General features: G+C 33.8%; 1 protein-coding gene across 1 annotated transcript in view; it reads left to right on the forward strand.

The window, feature by feature from the left end:
* Positions 1-19,709, forward strand: part of MEOX2 (mesenchyme homeobox 2) — a 74,158-nt gene extending 54,449 nt beyond the window's left edge. Inside the window, exons 2-3 of the mRNA XM_053553852.1 lie at positions 2,546-2,718; positions 18,312-19,709. Coding sequence (XP_053409827.1) covers positions 2,546-2,718; positions 18,312-18,536 — 398 coding nt within the window. The 3' untranslated portion in view covers positions 18,537-19,709. The remainder of the gene's footprint in view (positions 1-2,545; positions 2,719-18,311) is intronic.
* Positions 19,710-20,670: the final 961 nt, after the last annotated feature.

Raw genomic sequence — 20,670 nt, forward strand, 5'->3', positions numbered from 1 at the left:
GTTAGTTTCATTTCCTGGTTTTCTATTCAATTCCAAGTGTCTATGTCTCTGTTTTTGTGCCAGTACCATGCTGTCTTGACCACTATGGCTTTGTAGTACAGACTAAAATCTGCTATGCTGATGCCCCCAGCTTTATTTTTATTACTAAGAACTGCCTTAGCTATACGGGGTTTTTTTTCTGGTTCCATACAAAACGCGGAATCATTTTTTCCAAATCTTGAAAGTACAATATTGGTATTTTGATAGGTGGAACTGCAAACTAGTACAACCTTTCTGGAAGGAAGTATGGAGAAACCTCAAAGCACTCAAGCTAGACCTCCCATTTGATCCTGCAATCCCATTACTGGGCATCTACCCAGAAGGAAAAAAATCCTTTTATCATAAGGACACTTGTACTAGACTGTTTATTGCAGCTCAATTTACAATCGCCAAAATGTGGAAACAGCCTAAATGCCCACCAACCCAGGAATGGATTAACAAGCTGTGGTATATGTATACCATGGAATACTATTCAGCCATTAAAAAAAATGGAGACTTTACATCCTTCATATTAACCTGGATGGAAGTGGAAGACGTTATTCTTAGTAAAGCATCACAAGAATGGAGAAGCATGAATCCTATGTACTCAATTTTGATATGAGGACAATTAATGATAATTAATGTCATGGGGGGGAAGGAAAAGCAGAGAGGGGAAGGAGGGAGGGGGGCGTGGCCTTGGTGCGTCCACACCTTCTGGGGGCAAGACATGATTGCAAGAGGGACTTAACCTAACAAACGCAATTAGTGTAATCTGGCTTATTGTACTCTCAATGAATCCCCAACAATAAAATAAATAAGTAAATAAATAAAAAGAATAGAGAACATTAAAAAAATTCATTTTTGGTACTTGGTATCTTTAAACATCACTGGGTGAAAAAACAACACAATTTAAAAAGATATTTTGTAAACTACGTCTTATTACATTTTTCCATGAAAAAAATGATGACAATTACTTATAACTTTTGATTAATAATAATTTTTCCTATGTCACATCTCTCATTTGGGCTCAAGGAAGAGTTAATTGAACTCCAACTTTGTAATGATATCATGGCTTGTGTGTACTGGTGCAAAAGTGATCAGAAACCAGATACAATTTTCAGGAGCGTACTAACACCACCCCCCCTTTGTTTTTGTTTTTTTTTGAGACAGAGTCTCTCTGTGTCGTCCTCAGTAGAGTGCTGTGGCATCACAGTTCACATCAATCTCCAACTCTTGGGCTCTAATAATTCTCTTGCCTCAGCCTTCCAAGTAGCTGGGACTACAGGCGTGGGCCACAACACTCAGCTATTTTTTGGTTGTAGTTGTTATTGTTGATTGGCAGGCCCAGGCTTAGATTCAAACCTACCAGCCCTGGTGTATGTACCTGGTGCCTTAGCCGCTGAGCTACAAGCACTAAGCCCCGCCTTCGTTTTGATCATGTTGATATTTCACTGAGGATCAATTAGAAGTGAATTACTTGAGATCTGTATGATTACTTTTTACTTGATGTATGCGGACGTGTGTGTGTGTGTGTGTGTGTGTGTGTGTGTGGCTCTGAACAATTTTTCTTAAAAAAAAAGGAAAGGAAGAAAAAGAAAACACCCCACAAGGGGGATGCATGTGGATTTTTTCCATTATTGATGCACATTCTGCTGTTCAGCATATTTAGAATACCTTCTAACCTTCATAATCTTAGAGACATTATGAAGATGAATAAAATACTATATGCTAATTGTATCTTGACAACTTCAAGGAGAAAGATGGAATGACATGCTCCAAATTATTACTGATATTTCCACATTGCACTGCAAGATTTGGTGTTGTGGCTAGCTGCTGTTATGTGTTGTGCATTTTGTGTTTATCATATATATAATAAAAAATACATTTTAAAACTCTGGGCATATTTTAAGTCATATCAACGTGATTTCTTTATAGATTCCATGTTTGACTAAGCATGATAGAAAATAAAAGAAGAGCGTTGCTATTGCCCTTGAGGAAATTATACTTAAGTAGAAATAAAAAGGTCAATAAATATACTATATTTTTGAATAGGTCAGTCTGAGCTTGAACTTTCATGGTCCAGTTGCTAAATTTTTGGATTGCTCAAAGGTGGTCCCTTAATTTTTTTAGGATTATGTGTTCAATCATACTTAGACTTCAAGGATACATGTGAACCAACTTACTAGAGATAACTTCATATCTAAAATTGTTTAATAGAAATGTTTCATTTATATTATTATCCCCTTATGAGCAATTAAAAATTTTATTCATATTTTATAAGAAGGCAATTAGACACTTTCCCAATTAGGCTGTAAGTTACTTGAAGGAAGATGAGAAAAATAAGAAATGTATCTTACTCTGTTGAGGTGAGATAAATCTTGTTGTCTTGGGTTTCTATTTGTTCCATGTCTAGGCCAGTACCCGGAGAAATATTTACTCAATAACTATGAATAATAAGATTGCATGTATTTCAATGCATGAATGCATGAAAGCTTGAATACTCTCTTACTTTTTTTTTCCTTTTTAGACTCCCAGGAAGGAAATTACAAGTCAGAGGTCAACAGTAAGCCCAGAAAAGAAAGGACAGCTTTTACTAAAGAGCAAATCAGAGAACTTGAAGCAGAATTTGCCCATCATAATTATCTGACCAGACTGAGGCGATATGAGATAGCGGTGAACCTGGATCTCACTGAAAGACAGGTAATGCTGGCTGTTCTCATTACATGGTCTTCTAAAGTACTTTAAGACAACAATCTTCTCTTACCATTTTTGAAATACCTGGATCTGAGGTTCTTGAATATCAGTTGGAAAACAGGTGTACTATTACATGATGAAGTTTTTGCCAGCAAAATGATAAAATTAAGAATAATACAGGGATATTTAAAAAGAACCTACATTTGTTGAGTTTAAGAAAGAACCCTTCATTCTGAGAATATGATCTTCCTCTATTTTTAATTACAAAGCATTATTTCTTTCACATTATGATGGCATATGAAGAGAAATTACATGTATTTATATTTTAAAATCTTATTTGGCAAAGTAGAAAGCTGGCCACCCCAGAATAGTTTCCTCTATTGCTCAGAATAGTGTGTGATATGTTGCGACAACACATTAACACTCAAACTTCAATGTAATGCAACCATAATGTGTATTATTTATTCACTCTCCATATTAACGCTACAAGTTCCAATAATCACTTATACAGATCCAAAATGACTACATGGCATCTCGACTTGAGCTGTCCTAGGTAACCACAGAAGTTAGGCAAGAATTGGAAGTTTATGCACTCACCTTTAAATGTTTTCACCTGGAAGTGACCCATGTCACTTCCATTTAAACTCTAATGTCTAGAATAGGCAAATGGTGCAACTTAGGTTCAAGAAGGCTGGAAAATAATGAAAAGGCAAATATAGATATATCATAGGTAAATATCCCCTTTGCCCTAATTTTGAAATTCTGCTGGTGTCAGTACTTCCAAATTCTGATACCCATTCGCAGAATACTTTGGCATTATTAGTGTTCTATTGATCCCAATTAATGTGTCATGACTAATAGTTTTTAATTAATTGCTTTTTATGTCTCTTTCTTGGGTTTTATTTAGATGGCAAATGATTTGCTCAGTCGTGTTCCCACTGTACTCCTTGTATAGAGTCTGATTTTCCCTGAGAGAATGTAGCCAACTGCTGATTAACAGTTGCTAATCTTTACAAAAACATTCCTGAAAGGCAAATGCAAACATCTTTATGGACAGTGCAGTTATGATTGGCACTCTTAGGGCTGGAGTTTCATTTCCTCTCTCACTGTATGTACCTCCTCCAGGGATCCCACTGGAACCAAAGAAATATCAACAGTGTGTGGACAAATGAATACACGTCTTAGGAAAGCAAGTTCTTTCATGCAATTTCTTAAATCATCTGCTTTTCTACTGATAATTTTTATACTTCAGCTTTCAGAGGTTATTTCTGAGTAGCAGAAACATACAGAGGAGCACTTTTATGTGGTTTTATTTATTGGCAGTTTATATTTTATTAAATATTATGACTGGTACCAAGTTATGGAGCACATTTTCCTTCTCTTGAACTTCACATACAAAATTCCTCTGTAAGGTACATTTGGCACGCTGGAAAGTAGGATCCAAAATCTACATCAGACATCTGTTTTATTTTTACATATTTTTTTTTTAACTTGGAACAGGAGAAAAATAGTATGTGTCTTTGGGGGAGATTATACATTAATGTTCATATATGAAGATAGTGAAAACCAGGAAATGCAACCGTATTTGGTATAATGCATGAAGGAAATAAGGAAGTAGGGTTTCTTTCCAATCTGTGGAAATGATAATATGCAGTGCCATGCTCTTAGCCAAAGTCAAGGTTCTATGTTTGCTAAGGTGTGATTGATAGTTATCTCCTATAATTTGATTTAAGAATAATTCATTTTCTGAGGCAGATTTGTAAATATGGTTTAAAAATTTTGAGGTTATTTTGCGTATTTGTTCTTTCTTTCTAATTGACTTGATGTGCTTGAGAAAGAATTACATGCAAAAATTATATATATGCACACACACAATATACTATATACATACTTAGACATACACACTATTTTAATCACTTCAAAGATTCTTTCCAAATAGTGCGTCTGTCTGCCTTAGCTGTATAACAAACCACTCCGAATCTTAGTGGCTTCAAACAATAACTAATGTTTTATTTGCTTACAGTAGTATAGGTGAGAGATTTGTACTGAGCTTAGTTGGATAGTTCTACTGTTGATTTTGCACAGGTCCTGCACGGAGCTGCAGGCAGCTAGTGGGTTGACTAAGAGCTGGTTGGGCCTCACCTTGGACAGCTAGTTGCTGCTACACGTGGTGTCATGTTCTTTTCTTTATTTTTATAAAACTATTGTTTCTGTTGTTGCTTTTATTTATTTATTTTTTATTATTAAATCATAGCTGTGTACATTAATGCGATCATGGGGCACCATACACTGGTTTTATAGACCGTTTGACACATTTTTCACCACACTGGTTAACATAGCCTTCCTGGCATTTTCTTAGTTATTGTGTTAAGACATTTATATTCTACATTTACTAAGTTTCACATGTACCCTTGTAAGATGCACCGCAGGTATAATCCCACCAATCACCCTCCCTCCACCCACCTCCCCACTCTCTCCCTTCCCTCTCCCCTTTCCCTCTATTCTTAGGTTATAACTGGGTTATAGCCTTCATGTGAAAGCCATAAATTAGTTTCATAGTAGGGCTGAGTACATTGGATACTTTTTCTTCCATTCTTGAGATATTTTACTAAGAAGAATATGTTCCAGCTCCATCCATGTAAACATGAAAGAGGTAAAGTCTCCATCTTTCTTTAAGGCTGCATAATATTCTATGGTATACATATACCACAACTTATTAATCCATTTGTGGATCGATGGGCACTTGGGCTTTTTCCATGACTTAGCAATTATGAATTGGGCTGCAATAAATAATGTCATGTTCTTATGGGCTAGCCTGGTATTCATCTTCCTATGGGCTCTAGCCTGGTATTTTTCAAGTGATGATGGAAGGATTCCCAGGAGCTTTGAAAGGGAAAACTGCAGTGTGCAAGGGCTTTTCAAGTTTCTTACATCACATTTATTAATGTCCCATCATCCAAATAATGTTGTCTGACTAAGGTTAAGTGTCAACATTGGAGGGGACAATATCATCAGATGTCATTCCTGAAATAATCTAAGCACAGAATCATAGGGAAGTAAAATAACAACCAAAAAAAAAAAAAAGACACCTGAGGGATCATTAGATTATCAAACAATTGAAAATATTATATTGTGTATTTTGCATAAGATTTTTTTATTCCATAAATCTCTATTTACAGTTTTGCAAGCAAGTATGTGTGGAATTTATATGCTTAATCAAATCTAAGTCTTAGAAGGTTAGTCAGAAAGAATCAAATTGGTATGAAGGAAATTTGAATAAAAATCCAAAATTTTCCAATTGAAATTGTGTATTTTTCAGTAAATAGCAATATCATCAAGATATAAAGTGAAAATCAATACTTCCTACCCTTTCTTCTACTCAGATTTATATGTCATATCGATATGAAAGAACTTTTAGCCTAAACTTTAGCATAAGCATAAATATCACCCAGTAGGGAAAATTATGCAAGGCGTGCTGGATTATTTTTTTTGTAACACAAATATTTGTTGAGCTGGGTGCTAGAAATAAAACCTCATTAAAATAAGCTAGAGAAGTAACTGCTCGAACTCATACAGTGAAGAGGTAGAAATTGAACAAGTATTATTAACAATTGTAACTGTTGAATGATGTAAGAGAGAAACAAGAGTGTTGTACAGGAGCCCACTCCACATCTAAAATACTATAATTTAGAGATATGCACTCCTTTTACTTACATTTTCAACACTTAACTTTTTCTAAACTTTAAAATAACATGAAATTTTAGAAAAATAACTTAAACATACACATCAAAGAATATTATATGTATATATATACACACACACATATGTATCTAACTTCAATATACGTATATATTATATATACATAAAACCTCACATTGGTTAATGTTTTCCTTAGCTTTTATAGCATTTACTAAATCTCAAATTTTTTTTCTCAACTTTGCCAAAGCCTTTTGTGAAACAGAGATAGAATATATATCATGTAAAGAACAAAAAACAAAGATTAAATCATTAGATCTATGGTAGAATTGATTTAGAGAAATAATTTTCTCCTAAATTAAAACTTACTTTATTTTAAACTAGTCTTCTACTTACATTCATCTGGAAATTTTACACGTTTGCCTGTAAAATACACATGCCTACAACTATTTTTAGCTAACCTTATCTTATTTATATCACTGATCATCATACCTAACACACATTTTATGATGGGACACATATATGTCCTTATAAATATTTGCAACAATGATTAGTTTTTCTTTCAGAAAAAAATGTGTTAAATCCTTAAATGTCTCGTAGGACTTGAATTTTCAAATTCCTACCTAAATAGTCTATAATTATCTTTGAACATCATCTAGCCAAAGAAGACAAAAAAATAAAATAAAAAGAGGCTCATTCTGTGAAGTAATTCGATGCTAGCACATAAGCACTAAAGAAATTTATTTTAGGTTAAATAAAAATGGAGACCTTAGAGCAGAGTCGAACTTCAGGTATTTCAATGATACAATGCTATTTTGTAGAACAGGTACAGATGACTCCAACCATCACATTTCTCACTTTCAGCTTTCAGTTTGCAACATATTCCCACATATCCTTCAAAATTAGCAGCTCATAATCTTCAATCAGCCAAGTCACCTAGAATATTGTGAAGAGGTCATCAGTCTCAAGCCTTTCTTCTTCCAAAGGTATTTTTAAGTTAGACAAACTTATTCTGGCTTTCTCTGCCATTCAGATCAACCTGGAGAAAGCTCCCAGCAGATTTTTAATATCCCACAGTTGGAAGACGACAGAAAGCAGCTGCATGAGAGTATAAAGGATTGGTGAAATTGACATTTTTATAAAGTGAAGGCTGCCAAATATAGAAGAAGTGGGAGGTCCTTTCACTTCACAAAATCCTTTTTACAGAGCTAATCAAACTTGCAAAGCTGCAGATTTGTAAACTAAGATTACTGGAATAAACAGACTGAATTCATGACATCTCTGCCAAGATAAATGGAAAATCCCACCTAGTTGGATCATACACCATTAGTGGAAATGACAGGGATTGTGTTTTGTTTGTTACTCATAAATCATTACCTGGCCCAATGCCAAGTATTTTCAAAATAGCTATCAATTTTGGGTGTGACTATTGGGAAAATTTTTTGTGTGCCAAATAAACAGTATTTTTTTTCTTTTGCTCAACATTTTTATAGGACCTTTCTACTTCACAGGTTTACTTCCATACTTTTATATGAGTACACTTAGTTATTTAGCTACTAACTTATATGTCTGTGACCAAACATACTATCAATTCCATTTAATCCATGACTGCCTGTGTAGGCAGTGATTTAAAAATGTTTCATTTCTTTGGAGCATTATTTAATGGTTACATAGAGTAACAGTAAGATGTTTTCTTTGCTTCCTTAATGGTGTACCAGCTATTTTGAAAGAATGGACATAATTCGACTCAAACTTGAAAAATGGAGATAGCACAGGATGGAGGAATTGATGACGGTAATGAGAGGGATCTTAGTTTGAAATGCAAAGAGAAATTTCTGAAAATGCTCTCTTTTAAAAATAAAGCAATACATATTGAGAGTGTGTTATTAATGCTAAAAGCTAGACTCAAGACTACCTTGCTTTCCACTAATTTTAAAAGATCAGTGATAAAGCAAGATTCATGCAAAGGAGAGATCACTGTTTAATTCTTTTTTATTTTTTTTTATTTTTTATTTTATTTTTTTTTTTGTAGAGACAGAGTCTCACTGTACCGCCCTCGGGTAGAGTGCCGTGGCGTCACACGGCTCACAGCAACCTCTAACTCTTGGGCTTACGCGATTCTCTTGCCTCAGCCTCCCGAGCAGTTGGGATTACAGGCGCCCGCCACAACGCCCGGCTATTTTTCTGTTGCAGTTTGACCGGGGCCGGGTTTGAACCCGCCACCCTCGGCACATGGGGCCGGCGCCCTACTCACTGAGCCACAGGCGCCGCCCTTAATTCTTTTTTAAATTCATTTTCAGAATTATTATCTATGTAAGGTAAAAGACTGAGAAGTAAGCAACTGATTGATGCCTAACTAATTATGAAAGTAAATGTTCAAAACTGAAGTAATGTAAAAAATAAACCTCTCAAAATAAATCCTTACCTTTATTGAACTGGCCCTGAGATTATATAATCTATTTCTTTTAAAATGTTCTCTCTCTTCATACAGATAGAAAAGTAGACATATAGGTAGAGCTATATGGGAGCTACATCTCTCTCTCCTGTATTTATATACACACGTACATATATCTCTCTGTGTATGTATATATAAATCTGTATGTATGTATATATCTGTCTGTATGTGTGTTATATACACATATATATACACAAGTAAAATGAGCTTTGATTTTAGAAATGTTATTGAAATCTACTTCACTGATTCTTACTGTAGGCAGTCATCATATTGGTGTAATAAAAGAATAAGGATAATTTTTTTCTCATTAGTCTAATAATTTGCCACATTTTATTTCCAATTTTGTTTCATTAAGGCAGCAAATACATTAATTTACGTTTAATCAACAAAAATAAACAAGAACATTCTGAAACATCATACAACATTGCCTCACAGGATCATCACTTAAAGTATATTGCTAAAGAAAGAAAATTCTGCTGACAGATGACTCCATGTCGCCCCTTTTCTATGATGTCCTGCTACATGGGATATTTTCATGTCATTTAAAATAATTCTAAAACAGAGAAACCTCTGGAAATTTTTAGACATGAGTACAACTTTTATGTTGACATCTTTAATTTTAAGAAATGTTTTTATTATCTACATATTTTTATATAGGACATATGCTTGAATTCTATAACATCTATAAAGTAATAAACCCATGTCTAAGAAAAGCAGCAATTTCAGAGACTATGGCTGTAAAGGATTTTGTACTAATTGGTCATTATATTTATGATATTCCAATGACTCCTAATGAAAAATTCACAGATGAATTAAATTTAGAAGAAACTTTAAACTTCAGATTTATTATCACTTCTAATTTTTTATGATTGCTATTTTTTTAATTTTTGAACTTTTTCCAGTTATTATAATTATTGACACTTTTTGGTGGATCAGAGTATATCCATACAATAGTAATAATTGTCTTTATAAGTTCTTACAGTCATCTTAGATCTAAGCTCCTAAATCTAACAAGTGGAATGATTAAGTCTTACAAACAAACTAATGAAGAAGTCAATAAACAGAAACAATCAGAATGTTGATTTTATATTAAAAAATGATCAAAACAAATTGGAATGTTAATATAGATTGAATCAGTAAATTTCCCATATTTTGCTATTCTTTACGTATCAAAATGGTGAATTCCTATGTATCAACTGAAGGTTTACATATGATAGATTTTATTTAAACAATGATTAGAGGGCTAGGGTAGAAGATGTTAGTCAAAATAGTACATAGTGATGGTAACATGTTGCTAATCATTATTAAATAACAGGCCAGAAATTAGGTAAAACGTTGAGGATGAAGGCCAGCATTGTAGTTGGCCTCTATAGTCTCAAGATGATAGGGACCAAGTAGTGGCTCAGAATGTATAAATTTCATATTTGTAAGTATTGCTATTCAGAAATTTTATAACTCAATAAAGGAGAAAAGGGCCTATTTAGCTTCGATATTTTCACTCTATTTGTATATATAATTTTTTCATGATGTACTTGGGGAAACAATCTTTCAGTAAAAAATGCCTATTTTTTACCTTATGTAACAAACAGAAGTAGGAATAGTGAATTTTTACTGTAAATAAACATTAATGAAATGGGCCCGTTGAGTGGAATTTCATCAGCTATAACAGAAAGATGGATAATTATTAGCATATAATACTACTGACATTTGTAAAAGGCCAACCTAGAAGTGTCAATTCTCTAACAATCAGATTCATAATGTGACAGGTAATTTTGGGTTCAATTTTGGAAATAAAAAACATTAGATGCGTAAGATTGACTTGTAATAGTGTCCCTAAGATTAAAATTTGTTATAGAGAATTTCATTTGTTTTCCCCCCAAAAAAAAGTTAATTCATATTCAATATCTCATTTGTTGATGGCTGACAATAGTTAATGTGTATTCAGTTTGTTTAAAATCACATTAAATAGTAATTTTAGGATTAAATTAATCAGCCTGAATCATAAGTCTTAGAAAATAAAGCAAGCTTCATAATTAAAAATTATAGAGGTAGGAAAATGATTCCCTAGTCATGAACATCATGCTAAAATAGAGGTTAAAGGTGAGAGTCAGACCTGTAAACAGGGATTCAGTCGGTCATGAAATACGTCCCCACTCTCCACCGCACACACACAGGTACCTCCCAACACCAATGCAGTTCTGTAGAAATGGCAGAATAAATTAATGGTTCCAGTAAGTTTTTAGAAATAGTTGAAGAATTCTTTCTGTTAATCAGATAGAAATCTATCTATTCAGGCAGAAAGAGAACAGAATCTTTGGCTTCCTCATTTTTCATCCTTAGCTGAATTCATTCTTTGTTCTAATTCTTCAGTTCAACTACTGAGTTTGCCACTGAATTACTTGGGTGAACCTTTATAGGGCCTATTTACACTGGTTTTTCTAGATCAACTTCCAGCACTACATTTCATCACAGGGGATATGATTAAATATGAAAATTGTATTTGTACATTATTCTTTACATGTTTTCACATCTTAAAGATGTGAATAAATATTTGTTAGACAGTGTCTACAGTATTTCAAGTGCCCAGATAAAAATGGAAACAGTTGAAACATTAAATCTACAAATTCCAGATGTTTGGAAACATCTGGCTATGTCACTGAAATTTCCAGTTTTCATCCAGATGTTTGGTGTTATGGTTGTTTGTTTCTTCAAAAGACAGCTATTTATGGCATTGTATAAATACAGGCTATGACATTATATAGTTTCAACTTTCTAGCAACCTATTTGCTTCTGGCCACTTGAGGAAATTATATGAAAATACAAATTCATATTTTAATTTGTATTCTTTCGTGACATTGTAAAATCTAAGATGACAAGTATTGCAAACTTATATATGAAAGGCTGTACTGTGAATGAATAAATAAATTAAATAGTTAAAATGAATAGTCATCAAATGGCAACAATGATTCTTCTTTATAATATTTTATTAAGGCAAAAAGAGGATGTACATTTCCGAATGTAATTCAAATTTCAAGGTACAAATGTATATAATCCAAAAATAACCACAGCAAAATTCTCTTAGCTATTTTCTGGAATGATAGAGTCAAGGGGGAAATAAGTATTTCTCCATTTATGTAAAAGTTGTTTGATCAGCCAGGCATTTGTAAAGGCTAAATTCTCCGTTGGGCCAAGAGAGATAAAGTGAGACTTCTTTTTTTTTGAGACTTTTTAATAAGATGCTCTAAATAGTAACATTTATAATTGAACATTTTAAACATTAAATAATACTAGAGCAGACTATTATCTACTTTATTTTTTATATGATGATTTTTATTAAAAAGTATTATCTGCATGCAAAGATATTAAGAGTATATAAAACATAGTTTATATTGCTTTGATGCCATGGATAGTAGCATTTTTTCATTATTCAAATTCTTGTGATGAAGGATATAATTCTATCTCAGTTTTTAATTACACTATATAATGAAACACACTTTATATGCATTATGTGGAGTCTTGTCTTCAATGCAAGCCTGAAAAAAAACTATTTAAAAAACCCTTCATTTATCCAGCACTTTGCAGAAAAGTAAATCAGAAAACAGTTGAATGTCAGCCCATGTGAAATAATAAAATTTCAAAAAATGTATCTATCATGCTCAAAGGCAGAGTATATTAGTTTTGATTACAGGCAAAAGATTTGATGATCTAATTTCCTAGGAATCTAGAGTTCTACCCTAGGCATCTAGGATGAAAAACTTCAGAATGCGCACAAGATACCAGCATTAGCGAGAGCCAGAGAATCCCAAAGGAAAAAAAACATTTGCTCCGGTAACTGGGTGGCGGCATAGCAGTGTGGGGCCCTGAGAGTAAGGACAGAGAGCTCTACGCCATTTACTGGATCACTGAGAGTCTCTACATAGAGGATTATAAAAGATAGCAACTAGAACAGCAAACAGTGTAGTGTTAGGATATTCTGTAAAATATGAAGCTAACTTTACATATCTCAGCATATGCCCAAAGCCTTGGACACAGCAGGTACATCTGTATATTTACAATAATCTTTTGCTTACATTTCTGGGTTTTATTGATCGTTATGCCCTAAGGGAGCAGGGGATTATGTTTTATTTATCTGCATTCCTCACTCCAACACCTCCCATCTTGGAACTAACACGATACCAGTGGGTTACTGGCATGCAGAAATATTTTTAAATGTTTGAATAAATAAAGATTCCAAGTCATCAAGGAAATGGGAGGTTATTTTCACTCTACAAAGTTTATGAATGCATCTTATTATATGAAATATGCTTGTTATTTTTATTTATTTTATTTTATTTTTTTCAGACAGTCTCACTCTGTTGCCCTGTGTAGAGCACTGTGGCATCATAGCTCACAGCAACCTCAAACTCTTCGGCTTGAGTAATCCTTTTGCCTCAGCCTTCCAAGTAACTGGTACTACAGGTGTGTGCCACTATGTCCAGCTAGTTTTTCTATAGTCAGTAGAGATGGATGCTCTTACTCAGGCTGGTCTCATACTCCTGAATTTAAGCAATCCACCCGTTGAGGCTGCCCAAGAGTACCAGGATTACAGGTGTGAGCCACTGCCTTGGGCCCTTGCTAGACCTGAATGAAAATAATAATTAGAGTACTTGTTTTAAAAAATAGTCAGGAATTAGTATAATTAATATTTAATTACTTAAAAACAAAAACAAAAATGATTTTTTTTTTTTAGTCAATGAAAGTGGATTGATGAAGTGATACTAAGTTAAACTAAAAATGTAATTGTTTACAAATTGACTACAGTGTTATTAAATGACAATATTGATTTATATTTCGGAGTTACTATTGTAGATTTTAGGGGCTTTTTTTGCTAATACTGTGATACTAAAAACGTGTTTTTCTCCAAAACTTTCCTCTCTGTATTTCAGTTCACACAAGTATTTTATGGAATATTTGAAAATAAATCTGGACACATTGACTTTTGGAGTTCTAGACTCTGACTTCTTATATGTCCATTATGTGTTTGCTTCTTTTTTTTTGTTTCCTTACTAACGTATGTAATGTAATATTTAAAGAAAATGATATAAAAGGCATTATAATGACTATTTATCCCCACGTATATACACATGTGTCTATGTAGGTGATATATGAATCTATCTATATATAAAATATATATATAGCTACTGTTGACAACCACAAAAAAATCTTTTTATTAGTCTGTTTAAAAACCAAATAGTGAAACGTCATATGGTAAATGTAGAAAACAACATAAATAGGCTATAGTATTTCCAAAATGAATACCATATTCTTATTTTTCTCATTTACAATTACCTGTAATAGCTTTTTTAGATATTATAGAATTACTTACTGTATTCCTTCTCCTAGAAAAGGAAACAAGTGTGGATTTTAAGAAATCTATGTCTCTCGTTTTTCCACCAAGATTCTTTGGACTGAATGTTTCCGTTCTTGGTGATGATGATGACTTATGTTTTTCTTCCATCTGGAATTGTCTATGGAGAAAATATCCCTGTAGGGAATGTCGAAAGGCTCATTATTTCAATAGTACAAATATGAAAATTGGGGCAGAGAGAAGTATAATTTTCTCAAATTCGTGCAAAAACTCAGAAGTGACGCCAAGAGTAGAACCCACCTCATGTGGAATAAATCTACTGCAACACGTAATGTCAAGCTTGAAAAGGTAATTAAACTGAGTGGTGTAATTACCGAAATTATAGTACAGGAAAATAGTGTCATATTTACAAACCTAATTATATCAAGTAGGAGAATTACGTGGATGATAGTAATCATATGGATACAATTCACATACTTTATTTGCTTTACTTTTTTATCCTGAATGCTTTTAATAAAGGAGTTTAAAATATAACAAGAGCCAAAAAAGAAAAAAAACAAGACACAGAATTTGGAACCAAACATCCCCCCCCCCCCCACACACACACACAAGCCCAGGTGTGTATCTTAGCACATTTTCCAACTATATAATCTTAGGTAAGTCACTTAACATTTGTCTCAACTTTCTCAAATATAAATAGGAATAATGTTACTGATATCTGGGAAAATTGTATTAGAAATAGTGCATAAGTTGTTCCTACAGTGTAGTTATAGCTGCCTACCCTCACATAGGTGTATAATAAAAGGCAGCTACTGATCCTTTTGGTTAGTAAATAGTAATAATACATGAACATCCACCAAATTTAGTTTTTAATCATTTCTTACCAGATTTCCTTATTTTTTATTATCAAGTGACTTAATAGACAGGTATGTGTAGGTAATGTATGATACACAGGTTTAATGATAACCCAAAAGTGAGGCCAGTGAAAACCCAGAATTGAGAAATAATCATTCACTGTGCAAGTATCTGAGGAAACCCTATGACTTTTGATGAAGCATCATGATGTGAAGATCACAGATACCAAATGTCTTTAGAAAGTTAATGCTTTTCTCTTTCCTTTCTCCTTGGCACTGGATATTTACAGAAACTGAGATTGTTTCTAAAATGAAAATAGAGAGCATTCAAAATATTCTTAATGTGTAAGACTAAGCAGAACTATCCTTAGCAGATAAAAGGCTTATTACCAACTTAAAATAATTAAGATAATGTAGTTTGGGCACAGGTAGAGAAAACTGATGAAAGAACAGAGTAGAGTGTAACAATAAATCTTTGCATATATGGAAACCTGATTCGTGAAAGAGGGGAGACAATGATCACTGGAAAAAGAGAGGACTGTTTAATAAATGGATCTTGGAAAACTTGTTATCCATATGAAATAATGGAAATTTACGTCTATTCTTCACACTATACATGTACTAAAATCAATGTTCAGGGATTAATCACTTCAATTTGAAAGGTGAACTTTTAAACTCTTAGAAGAATACAGAGGAGAAAAATCTTAGTGGCTTAAGTACAGAAGAGATTTCTTTCTTTCCTTTTTTTTTTGTTTTTGCTCTGGCAAAATTGTACTTATTTCTTTAAAAAAGCAAAACAAAACAAAACAGCTTTCTTTCTTCTTCTTCTTTTTTTTTTTTTGTTGAGTCAGAGTCTTGTTATGTCGTCCTAGATAGAGTGCTGTGGTGTCGCAGCTCACAGCAACCTCCAACTCTTGGGCTCAAGCGATTCTCTTGCCTCAGCCTCCTGGGTAGCTGGGACTATGCCCAGCTATTTTTTGGTTGTAGTTGTCATTGTTGTTTAGCAGGCCCGGGCTGGACTCACAACCACCAGGTTCAGTGTATGTGGCTGGCATCTTACTCACTGAGCTACGGGTGCTGTGCCTTAAGAAGACACAAAAGTACTAACCACAAAGGCTACAATAGATAAATTTGAATATATTAGCATTAAGAGTTTCTGATCACTGAGAGATACTCCCAGCAAAGGAAGAAGCAGCAGTACAAATGTAGAGAAGGCAGTAGTCATATGAATGCAAAGTATTAAGTTAGCGTTCAGAACATATTTTAAAAGTCTATAAAGAAGAAGTTTAAATAAAAAAATAATTTATTGCAATCAAAACATATAGAGGCATTTCACACACACACAAAAAGAAATATCAACACAAATGGTCTCCAACAGTTTAAAGATGCTTATTTCATTAGCAATTAGGAAATGCAAAAATAGGAACAGTTTGGAACATTTATAGGAGCTATAAGAATTTATAGTTATTCTGTTGGAAAAAAACTGATAATTTGAAATGTTGGCCAATATGTGGATCAATTAGAATTCTTACACACTGCACTGGGTAGGGGATTTAAACCGATATAACTTTGGTAACGATTCTTCTATATTACAGTGTTAAGATGAAATTCACATATTCTTTGATGAAGCTGTTATATTCCATACAAAAACACTGAACCAAATCTACTCATCAACCTAAAGAAAACAAAACTTACTTTTTTCTTGGAAGAAAAAAAGATGAATTTTCACATACTGTGTGACCCTCTGATATAACTCCTGGTCTTACACGCAGAGAACTTCTATCACGTATTTATTAGAACACAAATTCGGGAATGTCTACAGGAGGAGCATTATATATATAAGGGGAAAAAAGAAAGTAACTCAAATGTCAATAACAGTAGAATGGAAAAATGGTGGAGTCTTCATAAAATTGGAATATTATACAATCATAAAAATGAATAAGTACAGTCTCTTCAATTAACATGACTGAGACAGAAAGCCTACAGTTTGAGAACATCCCATTTTGATAAGTCTAACAAACAAAATTAAAGTTTATATATTTAGGGCCACGTATTGTGAAAAAGCTTTTACTATTTGTTTATTACAGAAAAGCATGGGATTATAGACAAAATCCAGGCTTGTGCTAATTTCGGGTGGAGTAGACAAAGAAATACAATGTAAAAGCAACTCTTAGCTCACAAGAATCCGTGATAATGAGAGACAACGTGAAATGTCTAGATTTCCTCTTAAACAAGATGTAACATTATGTAACAAGATGCCAATATTATTCTGGTTCTGATCATGGATGGACTTTTATGGCATGTGTGTTATTTTTTGGTTTATGATACACATATATACTAAATATATTATGCAAATTAAATTAAGCTTTTATAAGAAAAACATCTCTACAAAGCTACTGTGAACGATATACAATCTCACTATTATCATTTAACAATTGTTGAGAATTTTTGATCACAACTACACTTTTAGGATATTATTAGATCCCATATTTGCAAAGTGAAATAAAAGAACTAAAGGCAAAAAGTAAAAAGAATAGTTCAAAAGAAGATAGGCTCACTCTGAGATGGAATAGTCTGATAAAGATGTGTGAAAGCAACAGTGATTTATAATGGCACAGAACCCCCTTGCAACTATACCTTTATCATACCTCCTTGAGCATGTTTTAAATTGGTCCAGGATTGACGACAGCTAGATGTCAAGTTAAAGAATAACATGGGACAGGGCAACTTTGACCAAGACCAATCTTTTGTTAGCTCCAATTTTTAGAAACTCTTTATAGAACCAATTTTTTTTTTTTTTTTTTGAGAGAGAGAGAAACAGAGAGTCTCACTTTGTCACCCGAGGTAGAGTGCTGTGGCATCATAGCTCACAGCAACCTCAAACTCTTGGGCTCAAGCGATCCTCTTGCCTCAGTCTCCCAAGTAGCTGAGACTACAAATGCCCACCTGCCACAAGGCCTGGCTATAGAACCAAATATCTCTGAGCAACATTATATGATACAGTTTTTCTTTTCTACCTATTTTTCATATCACATGCTATTAAATATGAATTTAGTGCTTTGCCTGCAACTTCTGAAAGTTGTAAAGTTATTGCCATGAACAGTAACCTGATAAATCACCATGCATGTAGTTTTGTATCTGCTCCTTCAGCATGTCTGTGTGTACTCTTTCAAGGACCTGTAAGAGGAGGGAAAAATATGTCATTTTAATCTCTGTTTTGTCTGTTTGTTCCCTTTTGCTGTTGAAGGTGAAAGTCTGGTTCCAAAACAGGCGGATGAAGTGGAAGAGGGTAAAGGGAGGACAGCAGGGAGCTGCAGCTCGAGAAAAGGAACTGGTGAATGTGAAAAAAGGAACGCTGCTGCCATCAGAGCTTTCAGGAATTGGTGCAGCCACCCTCCAGCAAACAGGGGACTCTCTAGCAAATGAAGACAGTCACGACAGTGACCACAGCTCAGAGCACGCACACTTATGATATACGCAGAGGGGACCAGCTCCATTCTCAGGAAAGAAATGTTGTGATGGCAAGCCTTACCCAAACATCGTTTACACCGAAAGATGTCTATGGCAGTGATTGTTAATGTTATTAAATTCAGGCATCTCGAGTCTGGTTTTCATGATTTATTTACGCTAAGTGCCACTTATTAAAGATGCTTCCACAGTGAAGAAGGAGAAGGTGAACTTGCTTCGAATATTCCAGATGTGTTTGGTCCCGTGTATGGCAATAAGCAGATATGTGTTTGCTTTTGCTTGCACTGAAACTTAAATCGCTATCAAGAGCAGGCTGTGAAACATTTGTATTTAAGATGCCTTCACAGTGAGGATGCTGAAGATGAACTTGCTTTGAACATTCCAGATGCACGAGGTCATTATAGGACAGTGGGCAGGTATTTGCTTTTGCTTGCACTGAAAATTAAACTGCTATCAAAAATAAACCATGGAACATTTTATCCCGAACAGCCACAGTGCCTGAAATCACTCAAGTGGATTAAATTTGTATTTTAACTCTGTATATATTACCCTTAAGTCATTTTCCTGTCTTCACTAATTTTAGCAATGCATTCATATTAGCTGATAAAAATAGGCACTCACAGGGACAACCAGGACCAGCTTCTTGCCTTTTTATGCATATTGTCATCCAGAGAAAATCAGTGTGTGCTTACTTGTGTTCAAGTAGAGAAAAATACAGTAGAGTCTGATAGGACATATTCTTGTACCACAGACAAAACAAATCTTATGTTGCATTTACTATCAACTGCTGCTAATACATTACTATAAAACTTACCTAGCTCCTCAATTCTTCTTATCTTATAGCTTGAAAAAAAAATTAGGATCATAGGCAAATCAGTTACCTTGCAGAAAGAGCTTTGTATAACAGACATTGTCTGATTTTATTTCTATAAATGTTAGCTGTATGAATATGATCTAATTAACAAGGAAAAGGTTTCTTCCTGATTGGCAATGGTGTTAGACAAGGTGCAAAACACAATGATTCCTCAAGTTGGGGAAAACAGAATTCTGAATGTCTTCAAATTATAAAAAATTCAATAAAAACACATTATTTTTCATATGTGATGTATTCATGCAGAAAAACAATTTTTGTATTTTGTAAATAAAAAGTGTTTAATAAATGATCCTTTGTAAATAATTTTGGTCTCCCTACTACTGTGTTTTCCTTAATTTTTATAGATCTTAATACCAATACTTAACAAAGTCTTAAATCGATTTGCTATTGTGCAAAGCCAGATGATCATAATGAAGGAGATAATACATTTTTTGCATTCATTGTTTTTTTAATATACACAAAAATATCCTCAGATAATCAAAGAGCATCAAAGAATGGGTATATGTTAAGCTATTTCTCTAATTTGAAGAATATGTCAAATAATTTCTTTGTGAGCTTTATGAAATTAAAAATAAAAATAGGAGAAAAAGTAATATTATTTATCACAATGAAGTAAATAAAATAGTCATACATTTTAAAAGTTATCTATAAGACATGTGAGTTAATCCAATACAATTGTTGTTTTAAAGTTCATCTCTGATCTCTAATATGAATATAAGCTAAACAAAGTAATCATAATTCTTAGGTCTTTTATTCTTTTAATTTAATTTAATTTTAGACAGAGCCTACTTTTGCCTCAGGCTCGGCTACTATAGTTATTAGGCTAGCTCAGAGCAACCTCAAACTCCTGGTTTCAAGTGATGATTCCTCTTGCCTCAGCCTCCCAGGTAGCTGGGACTACAGTTCCCCCCCCACAATGTCTGGCTAATTTTTTCAGTAGAGACGGCATCTCATTCTTGGTTAGGCTATTCTCAAACTCCTGAGCATGCAACTCTCCCATCTCCACTTCCCATATTGACAGGATTGCAGGTGTGAGGCACTGTGCCCAGCCCCAGAATTCTTAGTTCTGATGTGCATTACTAATAGAATCCAGGATTATATGACCCTAATATATGGTGCATCCTGCATGGTTGCACAAGCATTGGATCCCTGAGTCCTACTTAAAAATTTGTCGCTTCAGTTTTTATTTGTTCTATATTTTAACCAGAAATGCTTGGAAACAATACCAGCATCCCCTCTTTGCCCCAATTAATTAGAAATAGAA

Source organism: Nycticebus coucang, chromosome 11 (genome assembly GCF_027406575.1).
Source record: "Nycticebus coucang isolate mNycCou1 chromosome 11, mNycCou1.pri, whole genome shotgun sequence".
NCBI lineage: Eukaryota > Metazoa > Chordata > Mammalia > Primates > Lorisidae > Nycticebus > Nycticebus coucang.